The sequence below is a fragment of the Lutra lutra genome, chromosome 8, assembly GCF_902655055.1.
Source record: "Lutra lutra chromosome 8, mLutLut1.2, whole genome shotgun sequence".
Classification (NCBI taxonomy): domain Eukaryota; kingdom Metazoa; phylum Chordata; class Mammalia; order Carnivora; family Mustelidae; genus Lutra; species Lutra lutra.
Genome location: NC_062285.1, coordinates 122,552,261 through 122,572,604, shown reverse-complemented (window position 1 = coordinate 122,572,604; position 20,344 = coordinate 122,552,261). Strand labels below are relative to the sequence as shown.

Here is a 20,344-nt window from a genome sequence, read left to right as displayed (position 1 = left end):
AGATTAAAATTTCTGTATGTGAGGTTGCTGAGATTGTCTTAAATGTGAAGGATTAGACACAGGTTTGGGGTTCAAATTCTCTCAAAACCCATCTCACTTTACCTAAAGAAACAATTTTTGGTTGCTGGGGAAAAAAACCAAATCTTTAACCCTGAATTTTCAGGATTTTAATAGCAAATGGAAATAAGTATTAACCTTGAGGTTAAAAATATTTGGGGAGAGGGGGCTTCTGTTTTATAGAAATCATAGATTTAACAGTTAACTTCATCAAGAAAGTAAACAGATCTCCTTCACAGAAGGTATTCATCCTACCCATGAGATTTCAGAATAGTTAAAATTGCCAGGCTAAGAAGAGTAGATGAATTAAATGTCTCATCAGTTTTCATACTTACTCATAATTCATTTGTTAGTGAGTGATAGACATTAAATCTGACCCGTAGTTTCTTTGAGAATTATTTCAAAATCATGAATTTCATAGATTTTAGACAGTGCTTGACTGGCTAAGCAAGTTAATTTTTTGAAATTTATGACTGGACAGTCAATTATTGTTAATAATATTGTCGTATGTATTGTGTTTATTGTTGATAAATACATATTATAGCTAATAATATCTAGCTAATGTATATTGTTACAGCAAATGTTTTTATTATTATTTTCATTAATATTTGTTCAATTCATGCTATATGTCAATTACTATTCAAAGCACTTTTCATAATTATCAATTCCTTTAATCTTCAGGTTAATCACCTTTAAAAAAAAAAAGATCATGTATTCATTTCCTTTTCAACCACTTTGTAATGTATGCACAGAACACTTGGAATTTGGGTATGTCTTTCTGGCAACCAAAGAGATTTTTTGCCATCACTATCAATTAGACAAGGTCTTCTCTATGGGAAGAATCAACCCCATATCTAACTTCTGCAGTTGGAGGATGGCAGGCAAAGTTCCTTTCACAAGAAATTCACTTAGCCATTAAACCAGGGCTTACTTTGAAAGTTTCTAAGAGACAGGATATTTGGAATCCCCTCTGCTTAGAGACTGTCCCTTAAAATATTTACTTGGGTCATTTTGTCTATTTTCTCTATAAGAGGGAGAGCCTTAAAGGTTTCTTGTGTCTCCCTATTCCAGTTTCCTCTCTGCATTATTCTATCTCTCACATCGTTCCAGATGACGTTTGTGCAACAAAAATTTGATCATATCTCTTTGCTCTTGAGAAAGAAAATAGTTGCTCTTTTTCTTGGCAAACAAGTTCCTTAATTACCTGTCTCCTGCATATCTATCTTGTCGCATTTCCTGTGTCATTCCCCTCCTTAGGCAAGCATGTATAACTTTTGAAATTCCAACAGTAATTAATCATTTTGATCATTTTTTATTCAAACATAGTTTCCTCTCATGTTATTTCCTCTGCCTGGAATGCTATTGTATCAGGATTCTTCAGAGAAACAGAATTAATAGGAAAAATAGATTAGATAGATAGATGATAGGTAGATAGGCAGACAGACAGACACAGATATATACAAAAAAAGGAGATTTAGTATAGGAACTGGGTCACATGATTATGGAAACTGAAAAATTCTACAATCTCCTTTCTGTAAATTGGAGAACCAGGAAAGCCAGTATGTGATTCAGTTCTAGTCCAAAGGCCCAGGACTTTCAGGGTCTGTAGTGTAAGTCCTGGTCTAAGTCCGAAGGCCCAACAGCCCAGAGTGCCAAGGTCAGAGTGCAGGAAGAGATAGAACCACTCTTCTTCTGACTTTTTATTCTAATAGATCCTCAACAAATTGGGATAATGTCCACACATGTTGATGAAGGTGATCTTTATTCAGTCTACAGATTCAAATACTGATCTCCTCCAGAAACACTCTGACAGACATACCCAGAAATAATTGTTTCATCAGCTCCCTGAGGATCCCTTAGCCCAAACTGACACACAAAATTAACCATCAGAACCATCTTCCTTTTATTTGCTGCTCAAACTCCTGCTAAATCTTCAAATCACAAATCAAATGAACTCTTCCATAAGCTCTCTACCCAAGCCAAATTAAGCATCCTTTCTTTCCTTCCACATTTTATATATCTTATACACATCCATTATAGCATTCATCACCTGCATGGTAATTTTCTCCCCATTAGCTTCTAAGATTTTTGAGAGCAGTACAGTTTCCCTTTCCTCCCTGGGCCTAATACAATGACTGGCACGCAGGAGGCCTCAATGACTTAATGCTGTAATTAGCTTCTTAAAGAAGATTCTAACATTTGCCAGAAGCCTTAAAAGAAGGAAAAAAGAGAATGAAATCAACGGAATTACTATTTTTTTCCAATCAGGTATGACCTATATATATGTATTTTTTGTTGACTGCCAGAAGATTTTAGCATTTTAAGCTTAAATTTCACTTCCTATTTTAGATCATACCCCAGTGCACAAGTTGTCAGATCGGTTTTGTAAAGGCTGGTATTTCTTAAGTGCTTCAAGAAGTTTTTAGTTCAAAATAAAATTTAAGGCCTTAGGGAAAATTTAATCTGAGCTCCTGTCTTCCCTTAGCATTTAAACACCAAAGCATGATATTGGAGTATTTTCGTATTCAAATCTTGGCTTCATGATCCAGAACTCTGTTGACCCACAACATTCCATAATTCTTGAAATGACTAATCCTTTTCCTTCTTCTGTTGTCTGCCACCTTTATTTTGCATTCCTATCTTCGTATTTCAGAATGGTTGTCATTTTATCAGTGGAAGAAATATTGTTCTTATTGCATTGTCTCTGTTTCTGCTAATTTTCATTGTCAATTTTTCTCCATAAAGAAATAGATATGAAGTTTAAGATTCTCAGCTCAGAGGACATTTAGGATTGGAAAAATGAGATAATGATAATTCTTGGTTAAAAGCAGAATTATTTGTCAGGATCCTTCTTACACTATCCTACGGGAGTGAACACTGTTCACTTCTAGCTCCTACACCTGTAATACGGGATATAAAAGACTGGAAAGCAGCCTCATATAGACGCCAACACTACAGTTCTTAGTTGAATGTACAATTTCTCTCCCAAATGTGGGCATAGTTTTCTTCAGAAGTTCAGCGGGGCTTTTTTACCAGTCTCTTCAAAAATGACCAATCTTTACTTGACATATGTTGGAATAAATAACTAATAGTGTCTTTGTTGATTACAAAGCTGGGAATCAGGATTATCCTTTCTTACCATTCCTTGTTCTACCTTTTTTCTCTTTTCACCTTTTGATGCATGTGATGACCTGGCTGTTGGTGTATGTTAGATAAGACAAAGACCCTAATGACATCATAGGTTTAGGGAATCTGATCACCTTACAGTGCAATGGGCTTTCCTCTGTTATTTGGGCAGACTGTTCACTCCCAAAACAAGAGGACTATGTGAGGAAAAGCACTGATGGCTCAGGAACCAGTCCCTTTGATGGAGAGACGGAGTGAAAAACACAAGTGTATATTCCACCAACAGTACGGATATCCCTATCATTTCATTACATATCATTTCATCTCTTTACAGTTCACTCTGACTTTTCACATATGTTATTTCATTTCTGCTTCAAACAAAACCATAAAATAGGTGAGGTGAAATGTCCCTCTCACCTTCCCAATGAAGAGCTAAGCCCCAGAAACTTGCCCAAGAAGAACAGCACTCTCTTGACTGTTCCACATCCTTCTCAAAAATAGAAACAACAGATATTTACACAATGGAGAGGAGACAAGATGCAAACCGAGGCCGACTGGCTCCAGGACCAGGGCTCTTCATCACCCCGCTGCCTCCCGCTATTGAGGCAGCGTCTTCCTGGACACACAGTACAAGCATCCATGCTTTGCAGAACAGACAGGCTAGGCCCCCAAGGTGGAAACCTCACGGAAGCTGCCATCCCTTAGAATTGCAGAAAAACCCTTTGTTAGAGTGAAATAAAAATATCAGAGTGATAGGATTTACCCTTCTTTCATTATTCCCTTCTACTTTTTCTCATTGCTTTGCACTTCAGAAGCCAGAAATTTTGAATGCAAGATGAAGGGTGGAAAGGAGAATAAACAGGAAAAACTGGGAAACCCTTTTAAAACAAACTTGCTGGGATGGAGTTGGGTGAATATTCTCCCTCCTGAAAAGCCCAAGTTTCCAATCCTGTGCATCTAGAAAAGAGAAGCAGGGTAGAGTAGCAGCTAAGAGCTTAGGTTTTGGAGGCAGGCTACCAAGGTTCTAGTCTAATTGGACAACTCTGAAAATGTATGACCTTTCGGTATTTTCTTTTTCCCTCTCTGTAAGAGCAGATGATAACCATAGTTCTTCCTGGGGTTATCCTGAGAATAATACGAGCCAATATGTGTAGACCATTTAGAACCTGACCACAGTAAATGTGTTTGCTTTATTACATAGTGAGATATTTTAAAGCCCTCATTAATAAATAATTAATAAATATTAGCTCCCTTCCTTTATATATGGTTTAGACTGCTGGAAAGACAATCTTTGAAAAGTATGTGCTGTATGTCAGTTACCTTGGTCCTAGGATAAACAGGCATTTATTACATTTTTAAGGGTTTCTTTCTTTTTTTCTTTTTCTTTCTTTCCTTCCTTCCTTCCTTCCTTCCTTCCTTCCTTCCTTCCTTCCTTTCTTTCTTCTTTCTTTCACTTTTGTCAGGAGGCTCTCCTTTATCCATCCCTTCCTAAATGCCATTTGACTACTTAACAAATTTGATAACTGCAGCCTCTGCCAAATTCTTTTCCCCACCTTATTTGTTTTATCAGTTCCACTGAGTAGCACCTATTGAAGCAGATAGTGTGTAGGTTTTTCTTTTGCTTGTGGAAACTGTAGTCATCTAAGCGATTTTCTCTAATTCATCTCTCCTCTCCCTACGGTCACAATAAGAAGTCATGTTTCTAAGTTTTTTTTTTTTAAGATTTTATTTATTTATTTGACAGACAGAGATCACAAGTAGGCAGAGAGGCAGGCAGAGAGAGAGAGAGAGGAGGAAGCAGGCTCCCTGCGGAGCAGAGAGCCCGATGCGGGGCTCGATCCCAGGACCCTGGGATCATGACCTGAGCCGAAGGCAGAGGCTTTAACCCACTGAGCCACCCAGGCGCCCATGTTTCTAAGTTTTAATTCTTCTCATATCAAATGACATTCTCTAAGTGGCAAATCAGTTTCTCCACTAGCCTGTAAAGTGCGTAAGTCCAGGGCTGTTCAAAGCTATATCCCCACTGCCTAGCAAAATGCTTGGAACAAGAGGTACTTTGTAATAATTTTGGAAGAAATCAGTCAATGCTGACAGAATGAATAAAGTATAGAAAGAAGTATCCTCCTCCCCAATTAACTAGAACCTAATTAAGAGATGTCTGAAATTAATCAGAATATCAATTGCCTTCTACTTTTAAAGAGAAATTTAACTTCAGAAGCCCAAACTGATATCATGTATTAATTTAATACTATATCCTGGGGTAAACACACATTCATCTCAGTCTCCTAGACCTTTCATCACTACACGATATATAGTGAGAACAGTTAAGAACATGTAAAAATTAAACTAGTACTTTACCCTCCCAGTATCACTATTCCATTACAGTATAGAAGCTATCAGCCTTTAAAATTTTCTGCCTCAAATTCTCTTTTACTAAACGTCAGACTGTCTCACTCCCTCACTACATTCCAGTCTGTGTCAGAATTTCACCTATTCAGAGCGGCATTCTCTGACAATTCTACCTATAAACAACTTCCCTCCCCATTATTCTTTATTTCCTTTCCCTACTTTATTAGTTTAACTTTTTAAGCTAAATTTATTTACAACAAACTACACAAACTGAACAAATTTAAAGAGTACGGCTTGATGTACGACAAGTGGTCGTACATTGAAAGCTTCACTACAATAAAATAAATATGTCATCTCCAAAAATTTCCTATCACTTCTTAATTCCTCCCATCCCCCCTTCTCCCGTTCCCAGGTAGCCACTGATCTGTTTTCTATCACTAGAGATAAGTTTGCCTTCTCTAGAATTGTATATAAATGGACTCATACAGAATGTAGTCTTTTGGGGGAAGTCTGGTTTCTTTTAGTCTGCAAAATTATTTTGATATTCAACCACGTGTTGCATTTATCAACTGTTTGTTCCATTCTATTGCTGAGTAATATTCAATTGTAAGAATATACAACAATTTATTTATTCAGTTGATGATGACTATTAGGCTGTTTTGAGTTGTTGGCCAAGTTTCTGTAGCATATGCCTTCATTTCTCTTGGGTGGATACCCAGTAGTGGAATGGCTGGGCCATGTAGTAGATGTATATTTGACTTTTTGAGAAACTATCAAACTATTCCCAAAGAGATCATAGTATTTTACATTTCTACCAACAGTGTCTGAGAGGCCCATCGATCCACATCATTGTCAACTTTTGGTGTGATCAGCCTTCTTAATTTTAGACATTCTAGTAAGTGGTATTGCATTATGGTTTTAATCTCCATTTTCCTAATGTCTAATGTTGTTGAATGTCTTTTTTTGTTCTTCTTCAACATCTGTATAGCTTCTCTGGTGAAGAGTTTGTTCAAATCTTTTGCCCATTTAAAAAATGATCTTTTATTAGTGAATTTTGAGAGTTGTTAATATATTTGCAATACAGTCTGTTACCAGGTATGATTTGCAAATGTTTTCTTCCAGTCCACTGTTTTGTCTTTACATTCTCTTAACAATGATCTTAAAGGAGCAGAATTTTAAAATTTTGATTAGTTTTAATGATCATTTTCTCTTTTAGAATTGTGCTTTTGGTGCCTACCCAAGTTCAGGATTTTCCTAATTTTCTTATATTTTTTCTTCTAGAAGTTTCATGATTTTACATTTAGGCCTATGATGCATTTCAAGCTATTTTTTAAAAAAGATTTTATTTATTTATTTGACAGAGACAGAGGGATCACAAGTAGGCAGAGAAGCAGGAAGAGAGAGAGGAGGAAGCAGGCTCCCCACTGAGCAGAGAGCCCGATGCAGGGCTCGATCCCAGGACCCTGAGATCATGACCTGAGCCGAAGGCAGAGGCTTTTAACCCACTGAGTCACCCAGGCACTCCTAAGCTAATTTTTATATATGGTGTGAAATATGGATTGAAATCCATTTTTTGTATATGTACATTCCCAGTTACTCCTACATCATTCATTAAAAAGTCTCTCCTCTCTCCACAGAATTGTCTTTTACTTTGATCAAAAGTCAATTGATTCTCTGTGTGTCAGTCTGTTTCTAAATCAACTATTCTGTTCCACTGATCTGTTTATCTATCTTAACATTAAGACCCCACAGTCCCCATGACCCTAGCTTTAAGATAAGTAAAGTCAAGTAATATACCTTCTCCAGCTTTTTTCTTCAAAGTTATTTTGATTATTCTTGGTCCTTTGTGTTTCCATATGAATTTTATGAGAAGCTTGACAATTTACACACACATACAGGCACACACACACACGTCTCCTGGAATTTTGATTGGGACTACATTAAATCTATAGATAAATTTGGGAAGAACTGATATCTTAACACTGTTGAGTCCTCCAATCCATGAATACAGTGTATCTTTCCATTTATTTAGATCTTATATGATGTTTTCCAGAGGCGCTTTGTAATTTTAAATATATAGGTCCAGAATATCTTTTGACAGATTTATTCCTTAATATGATTTTTTTTAATTTCAACTTCTATATGTTTATTGATGGTATATACAAATACAATTGATTTTTGTACATTGTTTTCTTCAACCTTGATAAAATTATTTATTCCGCTAGCTTTTATATGGATCTCTTAGGATTTTATACATAGATAATCATATCATATGTTAACAGAAAAGTTTCCTTTCTAATTTGGATGGATTTTATTTTTTTTCCAGATTTATTGTGCTGGTTAGAACCCCCAGTACAGTATCAGATGGAAGAGGTGTGGACTTCCTTGCCTTTTTTCCTGATCTTAGCAGGAAAGCATCCGTCTTTTACAATTAAGTGCAATGCTAGCTGTAGGTTTTTTATAGATGCCTTTTATCAGGTTTGAGAAATTCCTTTCTCAATGGTTGAGTTTTTATGAGCAATAGTTGTGGGCTTTTGTCAAATGATTTTTTTAATGAACCTACTGAAATGATCATGTGATTTTTTTTTACTAGTTAATATGGTGAGATACATTAATTGTTTTTTAATATTAAAAAAAGACATATTATTGGGATAAATCTAACTTGGTCATGTTGTGTTAGCTTTTATGTGCTATTGAATATTATTTCCCAACATTTTGTTAAGAATTTCTACATCTATATCCATGACAAACATTGGTCTATAGTTTTCTTTTCTCAAAATATCATTGTCTGACTTTGGTATCAGAGTAATTATGAACTCATAAAATGGGTTGGCTAGTATTCTCTTCAATATTCTGGAATAGTTTGTGCAGAATTGTTATTATTTCTTCTTCATATGTTTGGTAGAATTCACCATTAAAGCCATTGATGAGGCCTGGAGTTTTCTTTGTGAAAGGTTTTAACTATAAATACAATGCCTTTAATAGGTAAGAGATATTCAGTTATGAAGTTATTCAGGAGAGAGCTTTGATTGTGTCTTTCAATAAATTTGTCTATTTCACCTTAGCTGTTGCATTTATTGGCACAAAGTTATTAAAAATATTTTATTATCCTTTTTAGGTGTCTGCAGACTTTGTAGGACTGTGACTTTTCTCATTCTTGATATTGGTTAATTGTGTATTCTCCTCTTTTTCTCCTGGTTAACCTGACTAGTTGTCTTATCAATTATTGATGATCATAAATAAAAGCTTTTAGTTTCATTGATTTTTCTTTATTGACATTTCATTATTTTCTTCTCTAATCTTTATTTCCTCCTTTCTGCTTACTTTTGGTTTTATTTTTTTCTCTTTTTCACATTTCTTAAGGTGGATGCAGAGATTATTGATTTGACATCTTCTTTATTTCTATTATGAACATTTAATGCTTTAAATTTCTCTCTACATATTTACTTAACTACATCTTACAAATTTTAATATAGTGTACTTTTATTTTTATTCAGTTCAAAATATTTTCTGAGTATATGAGTTTTTTTTTGTTTTTTTTGTTTTGTTTTGTTTTGTTTTTGTAAGTGACTGTTTTAATAATAGCAAAGGGAACTTAAAATTGGAGTTTGACTTGAGTGGTAGCAAGATGAATGGATCTCTGTGCCCACTTTCCAAATTTTAAACCTTATAAAGAGGACTTAACTAGGCTCAGTCACATATACAATGTGAATGTTTTCAACATCATATTATATCTCAAGTTTATGTCTTTGGAGCAGTCTGTGGGAGCCACAAGGCAAATGAAACCCACATTCCAATGATGGGGCAGGGAACAAAGACCCTCTAGGTGCTCAGTTCTTTTTTTTTTTTTTAATTATTATTATTTTGTGTGTGTGTGTGTGTGTTCCAAAATTCATTGTTTATGCACCTCACCCAGTGCTCCATGCAATATGTGCCCTCCAAAAACACAAACAAATGAAGAGAGAAATCTCAAATGGAAAAGATTATGAGGATATGGAACAGTGATGACTGGTTCTTTACAGTAATTAAATCAATTGGTATTGGTTGAGTAGACACACTGGAAGTGTTTTAAAGAATTATGGAAGGAGAGAGAGTTGATACCTTATTTTCGAATAATCTAGAAAAGTATATGTTTGATAGAGCATGGGAAGATATATAGTAACTATTAACAAAGAAATATCACAGAATCTAGAAGTTGAAAAGAGAAAAATAGAATGAATAGGAATGTCACCAGATCAACAAAATTTGAAAAATTAAAAAAAGGAAAATGAGGAAACAACAATGTACATAAATATAATAGAAAATAAGATGGAATGATTAAAATCAAACATGATTAAATTGTATTTGTCCATTAAAATGCAAACCATGGGGGGCATCTGGGTGGCCCAGTTGGTTAAGCGATTTGGGCTCAGGTCAAGATCTCAGGATCCTAGGATTGAGCCCATCTGGGGCTCTGCCCTCAGCAGGGAGTCTGCTTCAGGATTCTCTCTCTCCCTTTATCCCTTCCCCTGCTCACTTGTTCTCACTCTTTCTCTAAAATAAATAAATAAATCTTTTTAAAAAATTATAAACCACTATAGCTTTTTAAATTCCAGATTAAAACATAATTACAGTTGTAGACTATTCATAACAGACACATTTTTTTAAAGTGACCATTTTAAAAATTAAAAATAATGGTTAGACACCAAAAACATGATTCATAAAAGTAAAAACTGACAAATTGTACTTCATCAAAATTAAAAACTTAAGCTCTGCAGGAAATTGTGATATATCCATATCATGGAATGTTACTCCAAAACAAAAGCAATGATTTATTCATACACAGAATAACTTGTATGGATTTCAAGAAAATTATGCTGAATGAAAAAAAAAGCCAATCCCACAGGTTACATGCTCTATGACTCCATGTATATAACATTCTTGAAATGACAAATTGATAGAGATGGAGAACAGATTAGTAGTTGCCAGAGGTTAAGAAGCTGGGGCAGGGTGGGGGGGGGAGATGGCTATGGCTATGAAAGGGTTACAGGAGGGATCCTTATGATGGTACTGTCTTTATTTTTGACTGTGGTGATGGTCACACAATCTACATATGTGATAAAATTGTGTAGAACTAAACACATAGGACACACAAATGAGTGCATGCAAAACTGGTGAAATCTGAATAAGATCAATGGATTTTATAAATGCCATTTACCTGATTGTGATATTGTACTGTAGCTATACAAGATGTCAGAGTGGCGAGATTTGAGTAAAGCCTTCTTAATAGTTTTTACAACCGCATGTGAATCTATGATTATCTCAACATAAAAGTTTTTAAAAAGAAAATGGAGGGATATCTAGAGATATCAGTCAGAGAACTGAGAAAAGAATGGTATATCCACATTGTGGACTACTATGTAGAATAAATTATAGCTTATCACTTACCTAGTGGAATTTCCATAAGGCTTTGTTGAATGAGGAAAGTAAGGTTCAGAAAAATAAGGGTAATATGATTCTATTTTTATGAAACAAAGCCTACAATTAGTGTTTGTATTTGTACATGTGTGTGTGATAGATTTCACAATGGATTAATATATGTAAAGATACACACTAGTTTAACATGAATTAACTTGAGGGAAGGATGGATAACACAGATGGTATGGAGTAACCAGGGGAAGGCATAACCAAGAATGATGGAAAAGGAAGAAAAAGTAGAGCACTAAAATACCAATATATAAAACAATAAATTATATATATATGCAATTGTGTGTTTTGTGTTCTCGCAATTTTTTAAGAATTATTTTTTGTTATTCTATAAGTGAACATTTATTGAGACATAATTTACTATTATTCAATCCACCCACTTAAAGTATACAATTCAGGAGTTTTTAGTATATTCACAGCTTTGTGCAACTATCCCCAGACAATTTAAAAACATTTTTATCACCCTCAAAAGAAATGTCACATCTATTAACTGTCACTCCTCTTTTTCACCCAGTACTCCTTCTCTAGCCCTAAGCAACCACTAATCTACTTTCTGTCTCTATAAATTTGTCTATTCTAGATATTGCATATAAATGGAATCATATAATTCATGGTATTTTTTGACTGGCCGCTTTCATTTAACATAGTATTTTCAAAGTTTAGTTATGATTTAACATTTATGAACTCTTCATTTCTCTTTATTGCTAAATAATATCCCATTTTATAGATATAATTCATGGTATTTATCTACTCAAGTGTACAGCCTTGCCCATGTACAGTCATCCAAATAGGAGAATTTTCTGGTTTTCTTTCCCTAATCTTTCTGTCTCTCTGCCCTCTTTGGTCTCACACCTGGATATTAGGCTCCACTAATTGCGAGCTTATTACGCTCTTATTTTTGACAGTTCTCTAAGATAGGAGTTGTTCCAGAGTCTGGTCCAATTAAATTTGGTTAGGAGTACTTCTTGAGGCCAGTATTTGAAGTTCATTCTGATCCCAGGAGAGCATTTCTTAACTGTCTCTTCTTGATTCTCCAAAACCAGCTGCCCTACTGTTTAGCCTGTAGTCCGTCTCCTTTTAATTGCTTACCACAAAAATCTCCATTGTTTTTAACAATGCCCTTAGGCTTGAACTTCTTCATACTGTTTCAAATAAAGTCAATTTCTTGGAGAGAGTTTTAGAGCTCTCTTGCACTTAAGGACTGACCTATTTATGGACTGGCATATTATGACTAGTTCCCTTTGGCAGAATCTTTGAGTCACTGTTCTGGGCAATGGGCAAGGGTGGTAGCCTCTGGTCTTCTCATCCTCTCAGCTCTTGCCTTTCTGGGCATGGAAACTCAGCTCTTATAAGCAAGCTGGGTTGAGGGCAATCAGGACCCTACTCTGTCGCAACTGGGATGGAACATATAAAATGGGGGCAGGGAAGACGAAAGGAGCCAATACCTCTCAGGCACACTCACCAAGAATTTAACCTCTGAGACTTGGAGTCAGATGGAATTAGAAATGTTGCTGGTAGGGTTGCCTGGGTAGCTTAGTCTGTTAAGAGTCTGTCTGACTCTTGATCTCAGCTCAAGTCTTGATCTTAAAGGGTCTTGAGTTAAAGCCCTGCATTAGAACCTACTTAAAAAAATTTTTTTTAATTAATTAATTAAAAAAAATAAAAGAAGGAAAGAAATGCTGCTGGCCTATCTTTTTTGATAAGGTATCATATCCTTTGGATGGGTGCTGAGAGGGAGTCTCATTTCTTGGGCACAACCACTCAGAGTGGACTTTCAAGTTGAGCTGGGGAGAGAGAGGAGAAAAGGAACATGTTACAACTCAAGTGCCACAGACTCTCTGTTCTTACCAAGTTTCAGTAGATTTTCTTGAATAAATATTTTTCCATCCTCTGTATGTTCTTGGAACAATTTGCAGATACTTTTAAAGGTTGTTTTATTATATGATATTCAGCAGTTATGTCTGTTTCGTGGAGAATCATGTCCATGGAACTTTTCACATTGCCTTTCTGAAAGTGGCATCCCCAGATTTTTTTTTTTTTCCTAAAGACTGTGCCAAGGAAAATTCCTGGTTTCATCACATACTCTGAGTTTGTTTTCCTTATCTGAAATGGGGTTCATAATCCATATCACACTACCTAGGACATAGTATCTCTGAATAACTATTAATTTATGTTTTCCCTCCATTTATCTCACGCTGGGGACTTAGAGAAGTTCAAGTTGAATAAAGGTGTCTGCCCAATAATGTATTGTTATGCTTGAAAAATTTTAAGACTCCAATAAAGTATTTCAAGTATTATTTGTGGTGAGAAATGTACTTAACCACTATAAAAACGTGATCTTCAGACTTGAACCAGGATTCTTTTAGACGTTTGACTCATGAGAAAATACTTTTAACAAAACCGCAATTTGACTCAAGATCTCTTTCTTCTTCCTCTCTCTTCCTCTCTCTCCCTCACCACCTCACCCTACTCAACTGTCTCCTAGTCATTTCCCTCCTGCATTATAGCTTTTCACTGACATATGAGAATTACTGAACAGAACCTGAATGACTGAATAAAGAATTAAATTTAATCTATACAAAGATTTGTAGTGATTGGTAACTAGTATTGTCTCCAACCTATATTAAAAAAAAAAATTGAAGTATAGTGACACACGGTGTTACATTAATTTCAGGTGCACACCATAGTTATTTGACAACTATGTATGTTATGCTATGCTCATAAGTGTAGCTACCATTTGTCACCATATGACACTATTACAATATCATTGACTCTATTCCCTATGCTATACTGAAAGCCTGTATCTCCCACACCCCTTCACCCATTTTGCCCCTCCCCTCTGACAACATCAGTTTGTTCTCTGTATTTATGGGTCTGTTTCTGCTTTTTATTTGTTTGTTTTTAGATTCCACATATAAGTGAAATCATATAGTATTTGTCTTTCTCTGACTTATTCCACTTGACATAATACCCTCTAGGCCATTCATGCTGTCACAAATGGCAAGATCTCATTTCTCCTCATGGCTGGGTAATATTCCATTGCACGTGTATGCCACATCTTCTTTATCCATTCATCTATGAGTAGTCATTGGGGTTGCTTTCATATCTTCATTTTTGTAGGTAGTGCTGCAGTAAACATAGCAGTGCATATATCTTTTTAAATTAGTAATTTTATTTTATTTGAATAGGTGCCCAGTAGTGGAATTACTGGATCTTATGGTAATTCTATTTTTAATTTTCTGAGACAACTTTATATTGTTTTTCACAGTGACTATACCAATTTACATTCCCATCAACAGTGTAGGAGGGTTCTTTTCCTCCATGTCTTTGCCAACACTTGTTATTTCTTGTCTTTTTGATACAAGCCATTCAAAAGTTGTGAGGTGATATCCTATTGTGGTTTTAATTTGCATTTTCCTGATTGGTGGTATTAAGCATCTTTTTATGTGTCTATGGCCAACTGTATGGCTTCTTTGGAAAAATGTCTATTCAGGTCCTCTGCATATTTTTAAAACAGATTTTTTTAGTGTTGAATTGTTTAAGTTCTTTATATATTTTTATATTAACCCTTATTAATATACCATTTGCAAATATCTTCTTTCATTCACTAGGTTGCCTTTTGTTTTGTGTATGGTTTCTCTTGCTGTGCAAAATCTTTATTTTAGCATAGTCCCAATAGTTTATTTTTGTTTTTGTTTCACTTCCCTAAGGAGACACATTTGGAAAAACTTTGCTAAAGCAAATGCCAAAGAGATTACTGATCATGTTTTCTTCTAGGAGTTCTATGGTCTCATGCCTCAAATTTAGGTCTTTAATCCATTTAAAGTTTATTTTTGTGTATGGTATAATAAAGTAATCCAGTTTCATTCTTTTGCACGTAGTGTAGGAGAAAAGGAACATGTTACAACTCAAGTGCTGTAAACACTTGAGTTTTCCCAGCACCCATTTGTTGAAGAGACTATCTTTTCCCCATTGTATACTCTTGCCTTCTTTGTTGTAGAGTAATTGATCATATAATTGTAGGTTTATTTCTAAGATTTCTATTCTGTTCCATTGATCTGTGTGTCTGTTTTTGTGCCAGTCCCATGCTGTTTTGATTATGATAACTTTGTAGTATATCTTGAAATCTGGGATTGTGATACCTCCAGCTATGTTCTTTTTTCTCAAGATTTCTTTGGCTATTCAGGTCTTGTGTGACTCCATACTAATTTTTTTATTATTCATTCTAGTTCTGTGAAAAATGTTGTTGCTATTTTGATTGCATTAAATCTGTAGATTACTTTGTGTAATATGGACATTTTAACAATATTAATTCTTTCAATCTATGAGTATGGAATATCTTTCCATTTGTTTTTGTCATCTTCGATTTCTTTCATCAGTGTTCTATAGTGTTCAGAGTATATATCTTTCACTTCCTTGACTAAGTTTATTCCTAGGTATTTTATTCTTTTTGGTGTAATTGTAAATGAAATTGCTTTCTTAATTTCTCTTTCAGAGCAGAGAAATTCTTTGTTGTTAGTATAGAAATGCTACCGATTTCTGGGTATTAATTCTGTATTCTGCAACTTTACTGAATTCATTTATCACTTCTAATAGATTTTTGGTGGAGTCTTTAAGGTTTTTATATATATAGTATCATGTCACCTGAAAATGGTGATAGATTTACTTCTTCCTTACCAATTGGATGCTTTATGTTTCTTTTTCTTGTCTGATTGCTGCAACTAGGACTCTCAGTACTATGTTTAATAAAAGTGGTGAGAGTGGATATTCTTATTTAATTTCTGATCTTATTGGGAAAAGCTCTCAGTTTTTCACAATTGAGTATGATGTTAGCTGTGGGTTTGTCATATATGGACTTTATTATGTTGAGCTACATGTTCCCTCTAACCCCACTTTGTTCAGAGTTTATTTTACTGTGAATAGATGTATTTGCCAAGTACTTTTTCTGCATCTATTGAAATGATTGTATGGTTTTTATGCTTAATTTTGTTAATGTAGCATATCATGTTGATTGGATTATGGAAATTGAACCATCATTGTGTCCCAGAATACATCCCACTTGATCATGGTGAATGATCCTTTTAATATATTGTTGAATTCAGTTTGCTGATATTTTGTTGAGGATGTGTACGTCTATGTTCATCAAGATATTGGCCTGTATGCAAGCTATGTTTTCATAAAGCAGTCTGGACCTTGAAATAATTCTGCTCTCTCTCTTTCTCTTTCTCTATTAAGAAATGAAAATCCTATCAAAACCATTTCCAGTGTCATTAGTCCTTTCACTTAACAAAGATGATTTGATACCTAGGCTGTGTGTGTGTGGCAGTACTTGATCCCTGTACTTTGACCATCTCTTAAGAGACGAGATGGGATTTTTAGGATTTTAAGATTTTAGCATATGCCTTACTAAGCTAAAACATTATTATTATGTTTATACAATCTTTTTGTAGCCTATCCACCTGCTCATAGTTCAAAATGATCAGGAAGAACAGTGTGGATATGATCCTAGGAAAGGCTGTATTTGATATTTACCTTTAATTTCACCTTATACCGGCTTTAGAGCTGGCCAAGAACAAACAGTGTCTTGTTTTCAACTTCTCATACAAGTAATGTTGAGCAGCCAGAGCCCCTTAAAACTGACTCCTTAACTGCTGCAAACTTTTTGACCTTCTTGAAAGATCTAGAACCAATCAGAAATAAATCATAATATAGTGAAAAGAAGGATGAGGATATTAAAGATCCAGACCTAAAAATTCTATATAAAAACCTACCTATCATTTTTTAAATAAAAATTCAGAGACTTCAGATAGAAATTTTTTAATGAAATGTTAAATCTGAAGCTAGAATTTTATGTTGTTTGGATTATGAAATGAAAATTATTTGGTTTAGCAGGCATATCCTGAATCCTTACCACAAGCAGTATTAGCAAGACATAGTTCTACAAGTCTTATACACAAATAACTATAATATTAGACAGAAAATATTTATTTGTCCTAATAGAAGGTCTAAAAATGCCATTTAAAACAGTTAAAGAAAGCATTTATTCCTGTTAGGAGGGATTACAAAAAAATTAAAGGAAATGTCATCTGTTCCAAAGCCAAAGAAGGGGCAGAAATGTGGGGACATAACAAAACCAACCCAAGTATGTTACATTATGCATTTAGAGACCAGCCAGAAATCCCACGTGACTGGAGTGCCAGGGAAAAATAAATAAATGTGGATGATTTGTAAAAGATCATGGAGACCCCAAAATGTCATTAGGAGGAGATGGGAGTTTATTTTGAAGCCAACTGAAAACCATGGAGGGGTTTTGAAACAAGGCATAAAAACCAAACTGTCCTAGAGAGGTTAGTCTGACACCCATGTATAAAATAGATTTTAAAATATCAGAGATAGGAAAAGCAATATAGATACTATCATTGCATCCAGCCATGTGGGCCTAGATGTCTTATGAGATGGCAGAATTAAAGTAGATGGCCATTCCACAAACATGAAAAAGGAAGTAGAATCCAGGGAATGGATACAAAACACCCTGGTAAGGATGGACTAGAACCTGGGGTTACATGTCAGGCAGTGAAAGACCGAGTCCAAGATGTTTTAAAGATTCATGACTGTGTACCTGGGAGGCTGACAAAGTTCTTAAAAAGAGAAAGATATAAGTCAAGCAGAGAGAGTCAATTATCATATGGTTTCACTTATTTGTGGAGTATAACAAATAGCATGGAGGACATGGGGAGTTAGGAGAAGGGAGTTGGGGGAAATTGGAAGGGGAGGTGAACAATGAGAGACTATGGACTCTGAAAAACAATCTGAAGGGTTTGAAGAGGTGGGGGGGTGGGAGGTTGGGGGAACCAGGTGGTGGGTATTGGAGAGGGCACGGATTGCATGGAGCACTGGGTGTGGTACAAAAACAATGAATACTGTTATGCTGAAAATAAATTTTTAAAAAAATGTTTAAAAAAAAAGAATCAAACAAAAAAAAGAGAAAGATAAGGTTTGGAGAAAGAAGAAAAATAATGTTTCATTTATTTAATAAATGTTTATTGAGCACTTTTTATGTGCCAGGCACTGTTCTGGGGGGATGGGAGTTATCTTTGATTTTTAAAACACTTTACGTAGAAAAGACACTGTTCCCAGTCTGTGTAACCACAAAGGCAGAGCTGGAACAAGTGAGTAGGAGTCAGGTAGGAAGTAAAATAACTAATAAGTGGAGTCTTCCTGATAAGTAGTAAGAGCTGCATTCTAGGCAGTATTCAAGCATAAATTCGGTGATAATCATCTCAGCACCCTGTGACAAGGGATTTCTGCCTTAAGAGACAGGTTAGACTTATCCTTCTTCAAGTTATCTCCCAATCTTAAGAGTCTATTCTTTCTTATGACTTAGTCCTATGGGTTCTATTATTTTTTCTATGGGTTCTATTATTAATCTCTGGTTTCTCTCAATTATTAAATAAATTACCCAATCTGTCTGCCATTCAGTAAAACTCACACATTTGCATCTGTTATTCTTGAATTATTTTTGGTTAGGGCTCTTCTTCTTTACTAAAAATCTCTACCCAGTAACGTTACCTTTATAGCTAATTTAGAATGCTAACCCTGGTAGACTGGGTTATAAATATCAGAGGGGAAAAGGATTTCTTGTGCCTAATAATATTTTTGTTTAGAAGAAGCCCTGCAATTGAGAAATGAATTATCTTGACTTCAAGACTGCGATGCAGTTTCTGTATTTTGCAGTAATTCAGAAGGGAAAAAAAAATATTTCAGAGAGGTTCATTTTCATATAGCATGTTAAAGGAAGAGAATAATTATTCTCCAAACCCTGCAAAGCTTTAGATCGGAAACATTTATCTGTGCTGCAGTTAGAAAAGAAGAAAGGAAAGAGAAGAAAAGGAGAGGAAAAAGAAAACCTGTAGTGAGCTCCGCTATAAGCTATAGTTAAAGCTTTGCATTTCCTGGTGTCTTTTGAAACGTAAAATTCCACAACAAATAGCCCTGTAACGTATAACCAGTATGAAGATTCAATTGAGATTTAAGCACTTTGGTTTGCTTTTGAATCTTGCTATTTTCTGCATTTGTTTTGACTGCTCTCATCATTCAGGATTGACGCTTGGATGGGTGTGTAGGAGGAAGCAGCAGCAGCAGGCTTACAGCTTGCAGACAAAAAAAAAATCTGCCTTATCTGATGGCTATTATTGAAAATGCGAGGTGTAGCCTGGGCTGGGTAATGAAGGGGAGCGAGCGAGGGGGAGCAAGGAGCATGGAGCTGCATACTGATGAGTGTAGGAGTACTTGATAAAAAGAATTCTGGCTGCTGGCCGTGCATTGCTCATTGTGGAGTACTCCAACAATCACATAGAACGCAGACCAGCCTAAGCTGACAGCTTGATATGCCTTCTTCTGCTGCCTGGTTTTGGGGGCTGTATGACGTACTGGTCGGTAGTAAAGATTAATATGTAAGAAATGTGGAGCTAGGATCAAGTCATACTCCACAGCCTGCCTGGCAAACTATGTTTTACTTCTGACTTTGCTCTCTCGCTGAGAACATTAATCTGTCAAGCTGGCGGGCTCCTTTGATAGCAACTTTCCCAGGAGCATGATGTGGCAATGCCACCTCTCAGCCCAGGACTACCGCTATTACCCAGTGGACGGCTACTCCCTGCTTAAACGCTTCCCTCTTCATCCTCTTACAGGACCCAGATGCCCCGTCCAAACAGTGGGACAATGGTTGGAAAGCATTGGGCTACCTCAGTACGAGAACCACCTGATGGCTAATGGATTTGACAATGTACAGTTTATGGTAAGATGCTCTCTGTGTCCACGGAGCTGCCTTTTGTCTGTCTTTGCTTCTTATGTGTCTTACACGGCTCAGAGGCAGCCTGATTTGCACCAAAACCGGTCAATTTATATATGTAACTGCATCAGAAAATCGGATGCCCTTAGGATGGAACTTACTGTGTGCATATAGACACTTGCTGAAAAATGAGATCTATAGGCATCCATATACATATGTATTATGTGAATGAACCGGTGAGAGTACTATTTATAGGCAGTGAAGGAAGATTAACATTTATATTCTCCCTGTCATTCTTTGTGTGATTTTTATAAATTTGTCATCTCAGAATACCCAGTTAGATTATAGTACTCTTCAGTTAATTCTAGATTCCTAAAACATCTTTCATTTGAGCATCAGCATTTAGTGATTAATTAGACAATTTGTTATGTTTACGGTGTGAGGATTATTTTTTTCCTGATAATTGTTCGATAAGCAGTTTAAATTATGTGGACGACCTTTAGTTTGTTAGTAAACTGCTTCAGATGGTCAATTATGGAGAACATTCACTTACTT

At 35.5% G+C, this 20,344-nt stretch overlaps 1 protein-coding gene across 19 annotated transcripts in view; it reads left to right on the top strand.

Annotated features, from left to right (window-relative positions):
• Positions 1-20,344, top strand: part of ANKS1B (ankyrin repeat and sterile alpha motif domain containing 1B) — a 1,143,054-nt gene that overhangs the window by 738,865 nt on the left and 383,845 nt on the right. For 12 of the 19 annotated variants that reach the window (XM_047741072.1, XM_047741077.1, XM_047741075.1 and 9 more), the window contains exon 15: positions 19,689-19,795. In XM_047741072.1, coding sequence (XP_047597028.1) covers positions 19,689-19,795 — 107 coding nt within the window. Of the gene's footprint in view, positions 1-19,068; positions 19,114-19,306; positions 19,796-20,344 lie in introns of those variants that run through there. The other 7 variants (XM_047741084.1, XM_047741083.1, XM_047741080.1 and 4 more) reach the window with 4 other exon arrangements.